This window comes from Phalacrocorax aristotelis, chromosome 17 (assembly GCF_949628215.1).
Source record: "Phalacrocorax aristotelis chromosome 17, bGulAri2.1, whole genome shotgun sequence".
NCBI classification, from domain to species: Eukaryota; Metazoa; Chordata; class Aves; order Suliformes; family Phalacrocoracidae; genus Phalacrocorax; species Phalacrocorax aristotelis.
In genome coordinates this window covers 5,608,958-5,627,556 of record NC_134292.1, presented here as the reverse complement: position 1 = coordinate 5,627,556, position 18,599 = coordinate 5,608,958, and the positions used below count along the sequence as shown (strand labels likewise).

At 40.2% G+C, this 18,599-nt stretch overlaps 1 protein-coding gene across 1 annotated transcript in view; it reads left to right on the top strand.

The window, feature by feature from the left end:
* Nucleotides 1–17,984, top strand: part of CDK5RAP2 (CDK5 regulatory subunit associated protein 2) — an 83,386-nt gene extending 65,402 nt beyond the window's left edge. Inside the window, 10 exon segments of the mRNA XM_075112262.1 lie at nucleotides 2,709–2,825; nucleotides 4,610–4,799; nucleotides 5,014–5,135; nucleotides 6,514–6,762; nucleotides 8,422–8,505; nucleotides 8,630–8,889; nucleotides 11,200–11,346; nucleotides 13,392–13,530; nucleotides 16,880–16,926; nucleotides 17,774–17,984. Of these exon segments, the coding sequence (XP_074968363.1) occupies nucleotides 2,709–2,825; nucleotides 4,610–4,799; nucleotides 5,014–5,135; nucleotides 6,514–6,762; nucleotides 8,422–8,505; nucleotides 8,630–8,889; nucleotides 11,200–11,346; nucleotides 13,392–13,530; nucleotides 16,880–16,926; nucleotides 17,774–17,833 (1,415 nt within the window). The 3' untranslated portion in view covers nucleotides 17,834–17,984.
* The last annotated feature ends 615 nt before the right edge of the window (nucleotides 17,985–18,599 follow it).

The following is an 18,599-nucleotide window of genomic DNA, read 5'->3' as shown; positions in this document are numbered from 1 at the left end:
TGCTTCCTCTTTCTCTCCATTTTGAAGATCTCTTTCGTATTGTCAAATACGCATATTCTCTCTGCCAGTAACGATGCTACTTTTTTTCCTAAGGGATGGGCTTTTTTTGACTTTCAGTGTAAGAAGTTCCTAAGTGAAGTTGAAGCAGATTTTAGCTTTGGGACATCATAATTCAAAACAACGTTTTACTTTCAACTTAATATCCTTAGTTTGTTTTCCTTTAAAAAGCAAAACCAAGTAGTAACATACCTAATGGTTGATGAGCCTGTTAAATTCATGTGATATTGAGTTGTTTGTGCAACCAAAGCTAATGCACAGAATTATTTTTGTCTGATAATATTACATGTCTGTATATTACTTGTCTGATAAATATTACATGATGTATATACACCCATCTGCCCACTATTTTTGCCATGATATTTTTAATACTTAGATTTTCTAAGTATTTAAATGCCTCTGGGCTTGTAGTATTCTATAAATGACTCAAGTGCCGGTAATGAGTACATCGTTACTATAGAGCTGAGGTTTGCAGTGCAAGTAGAACTAAACTAATTGCTTCAATCATTTCAAATGTTAGGCTTCAAAATAAAATCAGTGGTTTAATTTTGAGTTTCCTAGATTTCAAATGTTATTAATGGCAGTTAACATTAAAAGGGGCTTTTGTTTGCCTTTTTTTTTTAACCCATAAGAAACTAATGTATCTACTCAGACTTATCTTTGGCTTTAGTATGCCTTTATTTATGACTATTTCCTTCCACTTCGCTGTGATTTTCAATAGTGCCTGTCTTTCAGTCAGTGTTTCCTTTGAAACCTTCAAGGTATGCTTCCTTAGCGCTCACTTTTTCAGCACAAAACATAATGAAAACTCAAGTGTATTGCAATTGTAGCCCTGATGCTCCACTTTACTCTGGTTAGATGGACCTTTGCATCTATGGAGAGCGTAATTGATGTCAGCAGGGCTCTGCACAGAAGTAGTAGTCTCAGTAGTGGGTCAAATTGCGCGATTGTGGCCTTATTACCACTGGCTCTACATTATCCCTTATTATGTAAGATAACTAATAGTTATATTCTAAAGCCTTTCAGTAGAACTGTGATAGCATAACTTTTCAAATAGGATAAAGCTGGGTGATGGGCAATAAATTAAATTAGAATCAAGATGAGCCCATCAAGCCTTGCCACTTCAAGTTGAATTGCTTTGTTAAAATCTGAAAGGCAAAAGCCTTTTGAGTTCACATAGTTACCTCAACTCTTTAACATATAGATAGTAAAATGCCATTAGTGCCAGGCTTCTAGAGCCTTTGAGTCTCAGTAACGACAAGAGGTGCGTACCATGGCACACTACATCCCAGTTAGGTAGTAGGTAAAAGCTTCAATTGGGATTACAATAAAATGAGATTACTCAGAGGAAGTGCAGCACATAAAATTGAATTGAACTGCCAGAGCTGAAAGGCACCCTCTTCATACATTCAGATAATTTTTTTGCCAGCTGGTTATTTCTCTATTAACCAAATAGTTGACACTCATACAGTTATCTCAAGCTTTAAAGCGTAGGAGATACTAGGATAACTAATCAGCTGAAAAATACTTTTAATAGTAATGTTAATTCTGGTGGGTCCTGAAGTGTTTTACTGACTATAAGGAGGTTATAAAGGGCAGTAATTACTTGACTTGCATTTCAGAGGCAGCCACCTTGAGAGTGGAATGTGGCACTTCTCAGACTGTATTGTAACATTACACATCGCTGTGGGATGAGTAGCATAAATACAGGACGTTATGAGGATTACCTAGGCTGGAATTCGACTGACTGGTACACAATTTACCGCTTATATTCATATGACTAGCGCAGTAAGATCCTCAGAGTAGGATTCATCAGCCTTAAGGTTTCTAAAAGTCAGGCATCTAAATCTGTGCCTGTTACCCAGAGCTTCTCGTGGAGGCACTGGAGAGAAGTATGTCTCTTCAGAGGACAGGGCATCTCATCCACAGAGAGGTGTGTAGAAGATGCATCGGATGAGTCTCTCTCTGGAGGTGCCTGTTTCTCCCCATGACTATTGATGGAAGCAGTAGGTTGGTCAACACTGGCTCAGACATCTAAATGTTAAATACACGAATTTAAGAGGGATGAGTCTTCATCCCTGTGGTCATAAATGGGTTCTGAGTTCGTAAGCGGAGGCAAAGACAGTGACTCCAGCCTTATGCTCTAGACTGGCGTGGTAACAAATGTATTGACTCTATTACCATGTATTACCAGACTGCATTACCCACTGTGGATGAGTTTGTAGAATTTGGTGGTCCTCTGCAATCGTGTCATTAAATACAACAGAGTATGAACAGAGCAAGACTGAAATACATTGTAAACCTTCACGCCGTTTGCATTATTTTAAAAAAATACCAATGTCACAAAATACTCCTGCACTTTGTCCTGTTGGGATTTTAGCTTGTAGGTAAAGACTGCCAAGGATAATTTTGCAGTTTTGGGAATGGTTGCCCAGCAATGAGAGGTACTTGTGATGCAGGGCTTTGGATTGCTTGGCATTAACCTGAACTGCCTTTCAGTCTGTAGGAATAACCTTCAAAATATACAGGGGAGAAATATCTTTCATAACATGTTTTTCTGCAATTTTTTAAATTGCTGTTTAATAATAACTATTTAATCTTTAATGACCTAGAGATGACTCATAAATCATCTTTTGTGTATATATTTATAGGTTCTGCAAACATTTTTATCCATGGCTCAGAGCAGCATAATTCCCTGACTTCTGAAATACATTTCCTGAGGAAGCAAAATCAAGTTCTGAATGCGATGCTAGCAAAAGGATCCAGAGGTAAAACTGTAACACTGTGCTTTACAGGAGTAGACTGCAACTCATTTCAGATCAGAGAACAATAAAATATATTAAGAGCCCATTCATTAAACTGACTTAACCGTTCTTTCCACCCCTGAAATTCCATGTTCAGCCATAAACATTAAAACTGGGGCTAACAACGATAAAGGAGTAGCAGTAATGCTCCTTCTTTCTGTTTATTTGTAGCATTTTCCATATGATATTAACTTTAGTTTCTCCATTCTTTTTTTGCATTCCATTCTTTTTATACATTCTTTATCCTTTTCCCCCTGTGCCTTTTAGTACCATTTTCTTGCTCATTTTTCCCCGCATGTAGCATTTTTGCTGCAAATGAAACTGTTCACTACAGAGGCGTTCAGAAGGTTCAAAAATCTGCTGCAGAGGGTTGACTGGACAGGCCAAGTCATTTTTTCTGGAAACAATTTAGAGCAGAACTGAGGGAATCCATTTGGGAGTCTTTGTGATCTCTGAGATTAATTTTAAACTTTTCTCATTTTCACACCTGTGAAGAGAGAATATTAAAAGTCTTCCTTCTTTCTTTCCCCCCAAGAAAACCAACAATTCACCAACTAGGTTCTTAAAAGCAGTGTAAGCTACAATTAGGTTATAAGTCTTCACATTTTCAGACCGTTTGTGTGAAAGCACTGGTGCTTCTTCCCGAGTCATGTATTCTGTTATCTGTTTTAGTGCCTCTTCGTGCTTATCAGTTCATTCAAGTTCTGCTTTTTTAATTAATATGTCCCTGCTTTTGTTTGTTTCCACATTTGACAATATGATCTGATAATATCAGGGTTTCTTTTTTATAAGCACCATGATGAACACAGCATTTGCTGCCCTTCTGTTTTAAAATAATGTTAGTATCTCTGGAGTTCGTGATCTTCTTTTCCTTTTATTCCTGGATGTACTAGAGAAAGAAAAGCCTCTTAGATACCTCCTGCATGTTTTAGTCTCAGGTGCTTTCTGTCTAGTCTTAAGTTTTCAGTAGTGAAAGACTGATGATGCACATTTTTAACAGCACATGAGGATTACCATTTTCATACATTTTCAACAGGACTACTGAAGATGTGGGAATGATTTGTTGATTACTGGGAGAAGGAATGATTCCTCCCTGCTGAGTCTTTGCCAAGGTTGCTTCCCCCTTTTCCAATGCTAAATATAGGGTCACAAAAAACTTGGGGTCCCCAGAAGCCAGGGAATGCTCAGTTGCCCCTGCCAGCAGTTCTTTGTCACAGAATGGGTCTGGGGTAATAGCTTGTGCTGAGAAGGAAGGACTGATACGATACATTCGCGTGATGGGTAGGGCTGGGAAGGAGAGGACAGAGGGATTTCTGTGAGACAAGGAGGAACATGGATGCAACATGCCCTAGAACAATCCTACTGAGTTCTTTTCTTCCTAAAGAGAAGTCAAATCCATTATTTTGTGAGGATTGGCAAAATTCCTTTGCCTGCTTTGGGACCCTGCTGACACTAGTTGTTGAATACGATCCTTCTGACCAAATTCCAAGAGGTGTTGCGGGCATTTGGCATGTAAAGGCTGTAAACAGGTTTTTATCAAGCCTTTGTGAGTCCTGGGAGTTAAATGTTGCACGTTACAGAAAAATGCATCTAGAAAAAGTCATTAGAAAATTGAAATACTGAAATCCTAAAGCTCACAAGAACAGCTGTTATTTTCTGACAGTCTCTGAAAAAGCTGGTTGTGTTAAAAAGCATAGCTTTAGTGGGTTATGGGCATTGCAAATACCTGGTGTTTCTTCTTGTTTCAGATAAACAAAAGGAAAATGAAAAGTTAAGAGAATCTCTTTCTAAAAAGAATGCAATCATTGAGCATCTTCATGAGGATTATGAATGCATCAAGAAAGAAAATGAAAGGTTGCAAAAACAAATTGGCCAAAAGGAGGATGAAACCAGATATCTGACATGTCAGATTTACAGCAGTCGTAATGAATTAAACAGGTATTGATTCTGTCCGCATTTAGACATTCGTTTAGAGAAGAAAATTGTCAATGTGACAAGCATGTGCATAGCATAGCCATTACCATTAATGAGGTGCATAGATATATTCAAAAGGCAAGGGAAGAATTATGGAGGAAAGGGGAATGGATTTTATATTTTGAAACAAAAGATAAGAATTTAACACTTAACTTTGCCATTTATTGGCATGTAACAGGTTGCAAACAGAAATTAATATAAAGCAATGTCAGCTGTCTGAGAACGAGAAGTTACTGCAGTCGCTCCGAACTGAGATCAAGGTTTATGAGAAGTTGGAAGAAGCAAGAAGGAAGAGGGCAGGTATAAATGCACAATTGTTTCTATACCCTTGACCTTTGCAACCCTTCCCTCTCTGAATACGATCTTGTCAAAGGGCACTGGGGCCAGGTCACTATTTCTTTGTTTCTTCTTGTGTCTGCTATGCAAAGTAGAACTGACGGCTTGGTGATAACATGCTGCTTTTTACTTAGGAGTGCAACTGTGAGGTTGAGATGTGTGCTATGTTCTGACTAGGCACACCCAAATTTCCTTTATCTTTTTAGCTAAGCTGAAAACAAATATTGACGATTCAGTGGCTCAGGCTGGATAAGCTTCATGGAGATCTTAAATATTTACTTGCCATCTAAATACATGCTGCTGCATCCTCACAGGCAGTGCTTATTCAGGTAGCTTGTGCTTTCTCTTGTCTGAATATGAGGATAGTGTCTTCTCCCTATGGCTGGGGAGAAGCGCTGGCACTGTTTTCTGAATGAGACCTTTAGTAATTTCCTGTCCACTTTTCTGTCACTAAAGGTGAGGGGTAGGAATGGGACTTGCATGAGTTCTTCCTGACCCTTTTGAAGAAGCTCTACGACCACATAGCTTCTTGTATGGTTAGGTAAAGAAGTGGAGTGCTGTTCACAGCTGCATACTCATTACAGGATCCAGCAAATTTGCCATTGGAAGTTCTCATAAAAGTTGATATTTTTTTTTCTCCCTGCTACTTTAAATAGTATGCCCTGCTGTCGCTGTACTTCATGCCTAGCTGCTGCAGAAGAGCCCTGTTAGCATACGGCTTTAAGCCAGGGTTGGCTCAGGGGTGGAAGTAAGCCTCCTCACAGAACTGGCAATGTAATTAGAGAGTAGCAGCACCCTCCTCATGCAGCTGAGCCCCTTCCCACTGTCTGGAGAACAGTTTGATTCCAGCATGAAAGAATACATGGAACTGTGTGTGTACTGACCTCCTTCCATGAAAACACAAACAGCTTTATTCAGGTTCAGATTTGTTCCTCTGGTTGCCAGGTGATCACTCTTTTCTTTTTTCTTCTGTGTATAAAATTAAACTCCCAATTCTGCTCCATCCCTCCATTCCCGTTACGTTCCCCAGCCTGTGCATTAATGCACTTCAACCTTTGTAAATCCTCTTCATTCTCTTTTTATTACATTTTTTTGCTTTTGGCGTGAGACTTATTAGCTTTTATGGACAAAGTGAAAAATAATTTTCGGCTCTTTAAATCTTTCGAGGGTAGAAGCAATTAAGACATGCTTTTTTGTCAAACCATTATCTTAATGCTGTTCGTAGTTAATTCTTAATATTGAGGATAAAGCTGGCTATAATTTACTTGCTGAGCATTCTGATAATGGCTAATATTATTTTAATTGTTAAAGATGTTAAGTGTTTATTTTGAAATTGTCTCAGATCCTAGATGTGATGCATCAGAAGAACTACAAAAAGATCAGAATAATCCACTTGACTTACATGAACTATTGACTGAAATACAGAGTTTGCGAGTGCAGCTTGAAAGAAGCATAGAGACAAACAAGTCTTTGCATGAAAAATTAGAGGAACAGCTTTCAAAAGAAAAGAAAGAGGAAGTGGGATCAGTGTCAGCTGTGAATATCAACTATCTTTTCAAACAAGAATCTCAGCATTATGCGGGAATGAATGGTACTGTGCCATACATGCTTTTGTTATACTGTGGAACCTGTGCCTTGTCCTTTAAAGATGCTCTTAAAGCCTTATACATCATCAACTGTACATTTGGGAGCTGCCCATCGGCCTTTCAAAGCCCTTTCCAGTTAGAGCTATTAGTGCATGGGGAGGTGAAATGCACACTGCGCTGTCTTATAGCCCCCAACTGTCACTTGCTTCTCCAAGAAAAGCATTTGCAGAGAGTCTGCGGGATGGAAGGATGCCTACGTTAGATTGCCATAAATTTTGCTTACCTGGGGTTCCTTTTTTTAATGCAGACCTCTATAGTGTTTGCTAGGAGTGACTGTATTACTCCAGAATGATCAATAAGTGCAGTAAATGGTCTTTGTATAAATCAGTTGTCCCCTTTTTGCCCTTGAGGAATATTTTACCTTTATTCCAATCACTGTTAAGTGATATGTTTTAGCAAATCAGGGAAAAGGTAGTGTTTACACTCAGGGTTAGTTTATTGTCCCAGTATAGAGGTACACAGGATACAGAGGGCACAAGAATGTTCCTCCTTGCTGCTAAAGCACTCTGCGTAGTAGCAGCTTTCCATACATCCAACATAAAGCCACCTCTCCTACTCCCTGTCCAGTACACCTTGTGTTTTGGGAAGCAATAATAATGGGGCTGTTTGGGTCACCTGAACATGCCTAACTAAATCTTATGCACCACACGGAGCCACAGCACCAGTCAGAGGATTAGTGTGAGAGCTCCTGAGACACCACAGGGGTTTTTACTACCTTAGTTCTTTTGTGGGTCCATCGGGTCCAATCAGGTCATACTTCAGATGAAATACATAACAAGCATAACTCTACACTACTCTGTACGTGAAAGAAAGATGTGGAACGTAGCAGATAACATTCATGGGTTGCTGCTGTTCTCTGTGCAGTTTATACTTGAACACTAAATTACAGCCGTGTGCTCCGTATGGGGATGGTTCCTTAGGGCCAGTCATGATCAGGTAGGTGGGGAACAGCTATTGTGGGGAACCCGTACCACCACCGCCTCCAAGCTGCATTTGTTCCTGGTTAGTTGCTAGATAGAATCCTAGATGGTGCTTTTGACCTGCTTGAGGTAGAGTAGGTAGGAGCTGGAGAAGCTCGTTATTTCTTTAAGACAATGGTGAATAGAGTTATAATAGCTTGGTTGGATATGGACCAGAAAGACTCCTTGGAATGTCAACAGCTGAATTTTTTTAGCTTTCTAGATGTACTGTGATTAGTCTTTACTCATAGGTACTTCGGGAATTTGGAAGGTGTGAAGAGCGGGGATACAGGTATGGTCTTAAGTATGGTATAGCCGTGAAGAGTGTCATAGTTCTGGTGGAGTACATGGGAAGCTAACACTTGCTGATTAAAGTATCTTCCTCAGGTTGTATTTAGATTTTCTGACTATGACTTGATTTTGGGAGATATCTAGAACTTTGGATAGATGCTAAATGATTAATGTAGGTAAAGACCGGAAGATACATAGCGTGGTACTAGAAAATCATCTGTCTTCTCCTGCTTCTTGAATCTGAGTGCAGCATCAGCAAAAAAAAAAAAAGGAACAGAAGTAGAACTATGAAGTTTTTTAAATGCATGTTAACTTCTACTGATATATTCCTCCTTGTCCCGTTTTTGTGTGTAGAAAATCTTTGCAAATGCCCTACTGCCAGCAGAAACATCTGTGAGCTGCAGAAGCAGGGACATTGCATTTCATTAGCGAAAACAGGTACGTCCAAAAGTATCTTAAATGTGCATGTTGTCAGTACCTCAGACTTGCTGTTTAAGAGAAGTCTAGTGTCGATTAGTTTTACATGTAAGGATAAAAAAAAGAAGCTATTTTTCTGTCCCAGGTACGCACTCAGCCTCTAAAGATGATTTAGACAGCACTTCACACTGCAGCAGCACTTCATCTTCCAGCACGGCATGTACCCCTCGCCTTGTGCCTGGACATCGTATGTGGGCAGACAGAAATGGGCGCCACGTTCTTGGCTTGATTGAGGATTATAATGCTCTGCGGAAACAGATTTCAGAAGGTCAACAGGTTTTAGCAGAAATGGAGATTTCTTTAAGAGAGGTCACTGGTACGAAACTGCAGGAGCATGGAATAAAGGTAAACAGTGAAAGCTGTTAGAGGATGGTGGATTTTACCTAGAGGTGTGAAACGCATGGGTTACAAAAGCGAAGAACTAGGTTAATGGTGCAGCAGGCACCATTAACTGCATAACACTGTCAGGACACCTCAACCTTGATGGTCCAAGTCTCATCTAGATGCAGGCACCTATTTGTGATTCTGGGTTAATGAGGCTACGGATAAATTAGTTAGTTCCGGTCCTTTAATAAGCAATCTCGCTTTTACTTGCAACTTGAAACAAGGTGAAACTACTTGCTTTTACTATGGGAATTGGTGACTGTTACACTGGAAACGATAAAAAAGCCAAACAAAACCAACAACAAAATCCCCAGATAAAACTCCAAAATGCTTTAGAAAGGACTTAAACTAGGGGTACGTGTCAGTCACCTCAAGATTAAAATAATTAAGGAGATTTTCTTGTAATGAAGGCTTGGGATAAACCCAGGAAATATGAGACAGTTAAAAGAAATCTGATATATGGGAGATAAAGTTCCCCACTTACCTGTATTCAGCCCTTTAGTAACACCAGGTGATATCTGTACGTTAATGATTGATGTATGCTAATGAGGGTTGTTTCATAGTAGGGAGGTTTTTAATATTTTTCCACTTCCTGGTATCAGTTGGACACTTCAGCAATATCAGCTAGTCTAGAAACATAAATATCTCATTAATGATCAAATACTGTCGTCGTCTTCTAAGACGTAGTGTTTCATCCTTTCCGTGTCACGTGTGACACAGTGATATGGTCATGGTGCTCTTGCTGTAGTCTTAGACATAATAGTTCTTATACCAGTAAAATATTTGCCTTGTATTGAATAATACGAATTCTTTTCCTCTAGAATCAGGAGAACAACTAGTGGTTACTTATGTTAATTTTTTCTTATTTAATATTGTTAATTTCTGGATACAGTTACTGATAGTGTATGTGGGGTGGATTCAGTAAGACAGATCTACCTACAAGTGTCAGCAAAAGGGAAGGAACAATCTGTACATGTCTGTGGCAGCTAATAAGGAACCAAGAAACTTAAGCCACAGCAGGAGAGGCTTGGATCGGGCATTTAAAACAACATGTCAGTGGTAAAAACAGCGAAACACTGGAATGGAGGCTGCATAGAGACACTGTTCCTGGAGGCGCTTTTAAGAACAGATTACACAAATGTTTGAAAAATTACATGTTATGCTTTCCTGCCTTGGAGTGGGAAAGTAAACTAGGTGATTAATAAAGGTCCTTTTCACCCCTATGGTTTTATGATAATATAGATGATGTAAAAAACATGCTCACTGCTCTTCAAAAACCAGAAGGTCTTTACTGCATGGATAAATTCTAGTTATAATTAGTAAAGCTATTGAAGATGCAGTCTTCAACAATTCTGAAACTGTTTTTGCAGTATCTCATGTGTGCTCACACAGTAAAATGATGGCTGAATGACACTTAAGACTCTGTGAAGTATCATATATTTTCAAATGACCTAGTTAAGATACTGATAATGACTGAAAAAGTAATCTCTCTGTAAGTTTTTAACTTGTTTTGTTGGTGTAAAGATAAAAGCAGTAAGTTTCACAATTTGCAGTTTCCTATCAAGCTTTACATCACTGACATTTCAAACTACTTAGCAAATGGGATATTTTATGTGACAGGAGGATTCTGGTTAGATAACAATGCTAAATAAGTATTGAAAAGATATGCTGCACGGGGCAGGAACTGTGAATGCTTTTCTTTCATTACCCTTCCCCCTTCTGTATCACCATTGCTTTGGCAATTCATTTGCTCCCTTGCATTCTTTCCCTCCTTTATTTGACATTTATGCAATTTCCTCAATTTGGTTTTCTCATCTGTCAGCAGAGGAAAACATTTTATGTGTGTCCTGATAGTTATTTTAGCATTAAATGGAACAGTTTAAAGGGTCTGCTAAAGAAGAAACATCTATATTGCTTAAATTGATGTCTGTAATCATTTGACTTTCAAATAATGTGATGCGGAATGCAAATGGAGAAAGAAGAGAGTTGCCAACTATTACCATGTGGCATAGTAAGCCTAGTAAATATAATCTATTATTTATTATTAATCATGGCTATTGATTAGGATGAATCCCCTCCCTTCCTGAAATTCTCAGATAATGCATAATTCAGCAGTCTAACAAACTAGCAAGGTACCTTTTGTGGCACGCAGTAGCTGTGTACGTCATCTTCAGTATGAAATCACACCAACTGGGTTTAAACCATTAATTAGGATTACATTTTCATAAAGTTTTAAGCATAAAATATTACGTCTCTAATCCCATAATGTAGGTACCAGACCAGGCATCACTGCACAGCTTATCTGCAAATACTCACACGGTACAGCAGATTTTAGAAGAGGCTGCACGTTTACTGAAACTTCTCTGGAGGGTTTCCCTTCCACTGAAAGCTGTACACGGTACTACCCATGGCACTCAGGTAATATTATGTTTCATTCTGGGTTGTTTTTTTTTTTGTGTGTGTGTGTGTTTTTCTTTTTAGGTTTTTTGTTTGTTTGTTTTTAATATTGTCACCTGTCAAGGAAGACACACGAGTTAGGAACATGTCATTTGGCAAAATCTGTTGAAAATCATGAGCCCAGGATGCCCAGCCTCTGGACACATGGATTTAGTTAGTTCTCGTCTCTGAAGGCAAAGGCTGAACGTGTGCTGGCTTTCTATCCTGACCATATTGTACACCGGGGTGTTTAGTTACAGAATACTTTATATCAAAGATGTAATCTCTAACCCTGTTACATGATATTCAGGGAACCTAGGCAGGTGGCAAACATTCCATTTCAACAAGAAAAGGTTTGGACTCCCTGTTATAGAGCCAAGTTCAATGTGATTGTGCATATACTGGTAACAACAGAAACTTAAGCAACTTTGATGTAATCTGAGCTACACTTTCCTTTTACGTTTTTGATGCCTAAGCTGTAAAATAGGATGCTTTTTTAAAAGTGTGACAAAACCCTGAGACAAGTTTTATGACATTTTAACTAAAAAGGATTGCACTATGCAAATGAATGGAAGTAAATGGAATGAGGAATGAATTATCTATACTGTCATGGTACCACCACTCAGTAATGAAACTGTTTCAAACTCTGGCTTTAAAATAAATCTAACGTGTTTTCACTGCGGTTTTTGTATGTGTTTCTTAAGGGAGGCAGGGTATTGCTGGAAAAAAACCCCAACTTTAGGAAAGTAAATTTTTATATATAATTTTAATAACATTTTTGTTGTTGTTCTCTCGCGTTCTTAAATGTGTAAAATCCAAAAGCAGTAAGAATGAACTGTGCTGTCTATATACTTCGCTGATGTTTCAGCTCCCTGTTTGGGATGTCTTGGCAAGCGTGTACACTTCCATTTTTATCCTTATGTGTATATTCTACATAGCTATATGCTGGCCTGGATTGCAGTATCTGGACATACCATACACAGGTACACACACAGGTCTTTCAGTGTATGTGCGATGCATCGAATGCTTTGCTCTCGCACTGATCTAAACCTGCTTGATCTGATCAGCCACTTAAAACCTGACCTTAGTCTGTGTGGGATCTGAGTTCCCAGGACTGCACTTAATTAGAGTCCAACAGAACCTTTTCTGGAGTTTGTTACCCAGCATCCTGAGCGATCTTAAGGATATTAGAATACTTCTGATGTCTTAAATGCAGTATATGAAAGAGTATCTCTTGAAGCTCGATTCTAAAAGATGCTGAGGATTCACTGCTTTCTCTTCAGCCCCATAGGAGTTGTGAGTAATCAGTTCTTCTGAAGAGCTAAATGCTAGGGGCAAATTCCAGATGATACTATTATTTAACAAGTGGCACAACAAGAAGAAAAACATCCAAGCTTAAGTTTTCACGAGGATCCAGATCAGCGATACCAGCAGGCTGTGTCAGGGCTACTCCTAGTCCTGTTTTAAGATACTAACCATAGCTTAGTCAGAATTGGGGCTGAAAACTGAACCTTGAGTAATGATGCTGTCAAATGATTTTGCAATAAAAGCATCCGGTCATTTGTACAATGCTTTTCAGCCCTTCAGCAAAAGGCAGTTATCACCTATTAAGAGGATGCTGGAGAAGGAAGCTGGAGGTTCTGAACCGGGCAGACAGGGCTTGCTGGTCCCATGGCACTGGCCTTCATTATATTTTCCAGTTTGGGGGGGGGAACCAAAAAAAGAGAGGAATGGAAGTTTAAAAACAAGAAAAGGTGCTGGTGTTAAGACTTCTCTCAGACTAGCAGAAAAATTAATTGCACTAAAAGCCAGCGAAGAATTGTCGTTGTCTCTTGGCAGGTGTCACAGAATCATGCCACTGGGGACACGAATGTGGAAGGAGAGGCACTCAGTGAGGTTTCACTCCTTCAGGTTGCTCATACTCTAAGGAAGCTTGAGGCCTCTTGTACAAAAGTACTTAGCAATTAACAATGTACAAAGTACTTTTATATAATGCTTGAATATAATATTTTCTTACATCAATTTAGGATGAAGGAATGAAAGCAGAAATACTTAGATTACGTAAGAAACTGTCTGAGCAAGAGAAGAAGTTACACAGCACGGTGAAACGCTTGCACTCCACAAACCAGCTGAAGGAAAACATGGAGAAGGTCATCTTTGACCATTGTAAGTGTGTGCTTTCTTACTGGTTCTTTTTTTGTTTCCGTAACCTGTAGCTACCTCTAAAATTGGAGAAGCAACAAAAGGAATCTGGGCACCTGTTCTTATGCAGTTGCTCTGAGTGGCGTTTCCTTGCGTGCACTCGCTTGCTGGTGCAAACAGTTGGTGAGGTTCAGACTGTACAGAACTGGTGGAGCCTCATTCAGATGGGAGGAAGCTGCCCAACTACAAAAGGCTGCATAGAATAACATGAGAAGCAGTTCATGGTTTTACACAACCCGCTGACGATCTGCCAATCCATGCAGCTGCCACTAATTGCCACTAATTACTTGAGTTATTCCCTTTCAGGTACTGCCATTCCCCAAGTTTTCTATCCTACAACAGTTCCTGACAGGGGCACAGTTTCTGTTGCTGTTAGACCATTCCAGGCGCAGTTTTTGACATTGTCCTTCTCAAAATTGTGATTTTGCCTCAGTCTTGACAAATGCGGAATTAGGCTTTTAGATTTTCTGAGGCTCCTGTCTGTCGCGTGTATTGCACTGGGTAGCTGAATACTGGGAGAAGCCGAAGGAGGCAGCAACAAAGGAGATTTGTCAATGCTCTACACCAGACTGAGATGTGCAAGAGAACAGAAGTCTTAGAACAAGGGAAACAAAAGCTTACTATGAGGCATTTTTTAAAGAAAAAATTAGGACATGCTGTGAAATAATATTTTACCTTTAGCAGCCATATCTAGAAGATTACGTGGAAACATGAAAACAAGTGGGAGGTGGGCTGTGTTGTAGCTGTGTAAGGCAGGTGACTTTTAATAAGAGATCTAATCACTCATCAGAAGAGATTTGAAGGGAGGTAACCTCTCCTCTACCTTCATGCTATGGCAGTATGTGTATTGCGGGAGGAGGACTCAATTTTCTTCTTAAGAAAAAAATCTAGCCTTACTTTCTCCTAAGAGGTGGGGCTAAATGACTCCGTCTGTGCTGGGATGGCACTTGTATTATCTGTAATTCCTCTAGACTGTTACATGTCATACCAAAGTTATGAGAATGGCCGTAATACTTTAAGTTACTCAGATCATTTAAATGCAGTGTAGAGGAATAAATGTTACCTTGCTCCGTAGCCTGCAACTTTTCTATCTAAGGTACATGTATCTTCTGCCTGCAGATTTTTTTAAGCATTTATAGGCTGGTTTTTGGTTAGTTTTTCCAGACCTGTTGTATTAAGTGATGCACAAGTTACTTACATTCAATCCAAAATTACGTTTTGTTCAGGTTTTAACATTAAATAGTTCAGTCTGGCGTTGTCATATAAAAATCAAAGCTATGCTACTATGTCTGTCCAAATAATATCCCTAGGGTAGATTTACTGGCTTACTTTGCTTGGTTCCTAGTTCCAGTGACATCTCAGATGCAGTGGGTAATTTCAGTAGGGCTGAGCAGAGTGTAAATCGGCAGAGATTTTACCCTTATGGCCAGAATGTTATCCCCATGGCCACCCCACCCAGCCATACTTTCAGAAAGAATACAGTACATTTCCCCTTTAGTTTGCTCACTCCTTTTCAGGGCATTCAACCTCATCTGAACTAGGTCCTAATAAAATGAAGCCTGCATTTTCTGAAATCCATAACGCAAAGTGCTACCTGACTAGCGGCAGCTTTGCTATTAGTGTCACATCCTCTAAATTCTCTTCATGTACTGAATTTAATATTTTTGATTTAGAAAAAATCTGGTTTGCCAGGTGAAATGAATTTACTAGCAGAGTTCTTTATGAGCAGAGAGCACTCTGCTACACAGAAAGACCTAGATAAGATTTTCTGTAAGTTTCCTTGATTATGGGAATTAACGGATGTCAGGTTACCTTTGCCTTAAAGAGCAATTTCAGAAATGTTTCTAAATTGCATCTGTACACAAATTCCTGACCAAGCATACGACAAAGCCGGTAGATCGTACGAAGCGGCTGGATTTTTTTAGGATGCTTACACTTGTTTTTGTTATTTCTTCCTTCCTCCTTTTGCTAGTAAGAGAGTGAAGGCATTGCAGTAGGTGACCTTGCCTGCCTTCATTCTCCAAACACCCTGTTAGCTCGCCCCTCCGCTGAGGATATTCACGTTCCCTCCGTTATTTGGTTGAGCATTCCTAAATATATTTAGAGGCAGAGACTGGAACATTCTTGTGGCTCCTAGTCGTCTGTGTGCTTTCTCTGGTGAGAGAACTCATTGCTTATAAACCTCATCTGAACCTCTGAACATGTAACAATGCAGTGCCAAATTGCAGTAATCTGCCAAGGGTATAATTATCTCATGACAGCTATACCCTTGGAGTTGCTGGGTTCTTATTATTGTAATGAAAAATCTTTATTATGGCTAAATTGTTTATTTTTGAGACTGGAATATTAAATTGGTTCTTGCGAATGGTGTTTTTCAGCAGTTACGGAGCTGACACAGATTAGAGAATCACATATTTAACCTGACATTTCTAAATATCAGGTTTGTTTGGAAGCATCCCCTCCTCCGTTCACAGGTCTCGTGCTGTCCCCGCACAGGCAAACCAGCTGGATGAATGGAGGGGACTTGGAACCCTTCAGAGCAAGCCACTGGCACGATCTCCCCTAAGCCTATGTAGGTTGCTTTGCCCTTGAACTGCTGGAGGAGCTGGCTGACATCTTTTGCCATCTGTCCTCTTCCCAGCCCATCGTCCCCCGTAACCTCTCCACTGCACCGTTCTCCCCCGCTCCTGCTGACCGCCCCCTCCCCAGCCCAGGGAGGCTTCCTAAGAGATCAAATGGTGCTTAGCTCATGCACCGTCTCCTCTCACACTTAACAGAAAGTCTTCCCTCGATGACTTAGATCGAGGGCACCAGGTCGTCAGTACCGCAGGGGGCTGTTCATGCCCATCACGTTAAATGTAGTGACGAGCTCTGTGTGTTTTCACATGTGTCGGTCCTGTTACGGTAGAAAAACTTCAACAACGCTTCCCTGACGTTTTGATCTCTAAAGCAGATTATGGGCTAGACGGAACATAGGCTGGGGGTAGGAAACGGCGTTCTGGTGCTGGCACTGCTTTGGACCGGCCTGGTGGTCCTGAGTGACTCGTCCTCTCTGCCCGAGCTCCATCTGCTCGTACAGCGTTGCCCTGAGCTTGGCGTTGCTTGTACGTCAGCCTCAGCTTCTGAGCAGGGCTGGGGAGGGAGCAGCAGTTCTGGATTGTGGTAAGGAAGCTGAAGTGGTGGCAGGGGGCTGTGCGCCACTGCCTCGTCGCTGCCCGTCGTGTACATGGGAGGTCATACATTATTTCATATTTGGTCTTAAGACTATAGAAAGACTGTGCAATATTCTTTTTAATCTCCTCTTTCTTTCCAGTGGTTTTAACTCATGATGTCTTGAAGAAGGCTAGAGGAAACCTGGAAGTAAGTGAAATTTTTGCTTGCATTTAATTCCTTGGTATATACTCATTAGAAGTATGCGTTGCTGTGTCGGTAGCATTTTGCAGGATTAGTCTGACCTGCATTAGGTTTGCTGCCTAATCACGTCTGGGCGACAGCAGTTTAGTATGATAAATATTCGTGTTTGATGTTTAAATTAGAGTTTTGTGACTAACCACATAAACAGCTAAACCCTCTCCTTTCTGATGCCTTCCCTAAGTTAATGTACGTGTCTGTCATCTTCCTCCAGTAGTTTATCTTCCGCAGATCACAGTCCAATAACCTGCCTACTGAATAAGTTCACAAAAGGAACCCGAATTTAAAGCTTGTGTATGTGCTAGTAACTGGCGGTGCCGTTTTTTTTAAAAAATACAGACCCAACAGGCAAAGCTTTTGCAAACAGCTCCGTGCTAATGCAGCGTATTAAATTAGTTTGAGTGTTTAAGTAATCACTGTTCAGATTTGATTTCTCCCAGAAGGTTCAGCCTTTACTCCCAGAAGGACGAGATACACATCTTGATTCCTAAATCCCACCCTTCTGCTCTCACCGCTTCACTCTGAGTGATTGTACATTTCCCAGCCCCTCCTTAAAATTCCCTCTAACCGTTCCCCTGAACCTCCCCTCCCTTGCCCTCAGAGCAGTGCCGCCCCGAACACCCCCCTCTGCAGCTGCGGCGCTGTCGTCTCAGCCCACCTGAGCTGGAAAGTGATGACATAAAGAAGTCTTTCTGCTTACAGAAGTCTTATGACTTTAATTTGAAGATTTGCTGAACACAGAAGCTCCTATTTGCAGATCCTTTTGCAGCGTTATAATGACTGCTTTTCTAACCAGGTCTCACCAGCGGAGAATCAAAAATCACCTTCCTGCACCAGCAAAAAAAGGATTCTCTGAAGGAGAAAGTTCCGCTAATAAGGACCGGTCCTGTGACCGTTGTTTGCTTCTTTATGCCTTACTATTTATTGATGTAAAAATGTTTGTTCAGCTCTTACTGGAATCAGCCTTTCACCAAAAAGCAGAAAAGAAAAAAAAAAAAAAAAAGAAATCTTTTGGTAAATAACTTATTTAACGTTTTCTGTAATGTAAAAGACATTTTTTAATATTTATTACAGAAGCAAGGTACTGGAGGTATTGAAGAAAAATCCAGATTTTTTTTAAAGGTGGCTCATTTGAAATTTTATATTTGTACTTGTCATGTTATAAACCTGTTGTTAGAGCCAAACAGGTCCTGAAGGAACCCAGAACGTGCTCCACCTTCCAACCCGTTTCTCTGCTGCTAAAAGAATGTAGGTTAAAAAACCCAACCTCTGCCAGTTGTCACTGTTTTGTAGCAATATGAGAAATGTTCGATATTTTAAAGCATTTTAAATGTATCTGGAAGATTCTTTTGGAAGAAAGCTCAGCGTCAGGCAGCTTATTGCCCTGTTAGAAACTTAGATTGATGCTAGGTCTGAAAATATTACTTAGAATCAGACAATTAAAATGAAAAATAATCACAAATCTGCTTGTGTTTTGTTTGAACCATCAGACTTTGAGCCCTTCTTGAGCAAAGCCTCCACAGCAGAGCTCAGCTCAAATTAATCCCGTCCTTCCCAGCAGCGTCTGTGGGGCGGGGTACAAGCACTTGTCGCCGCTAAGGGGGGCGGTTGGGAACCTGCTT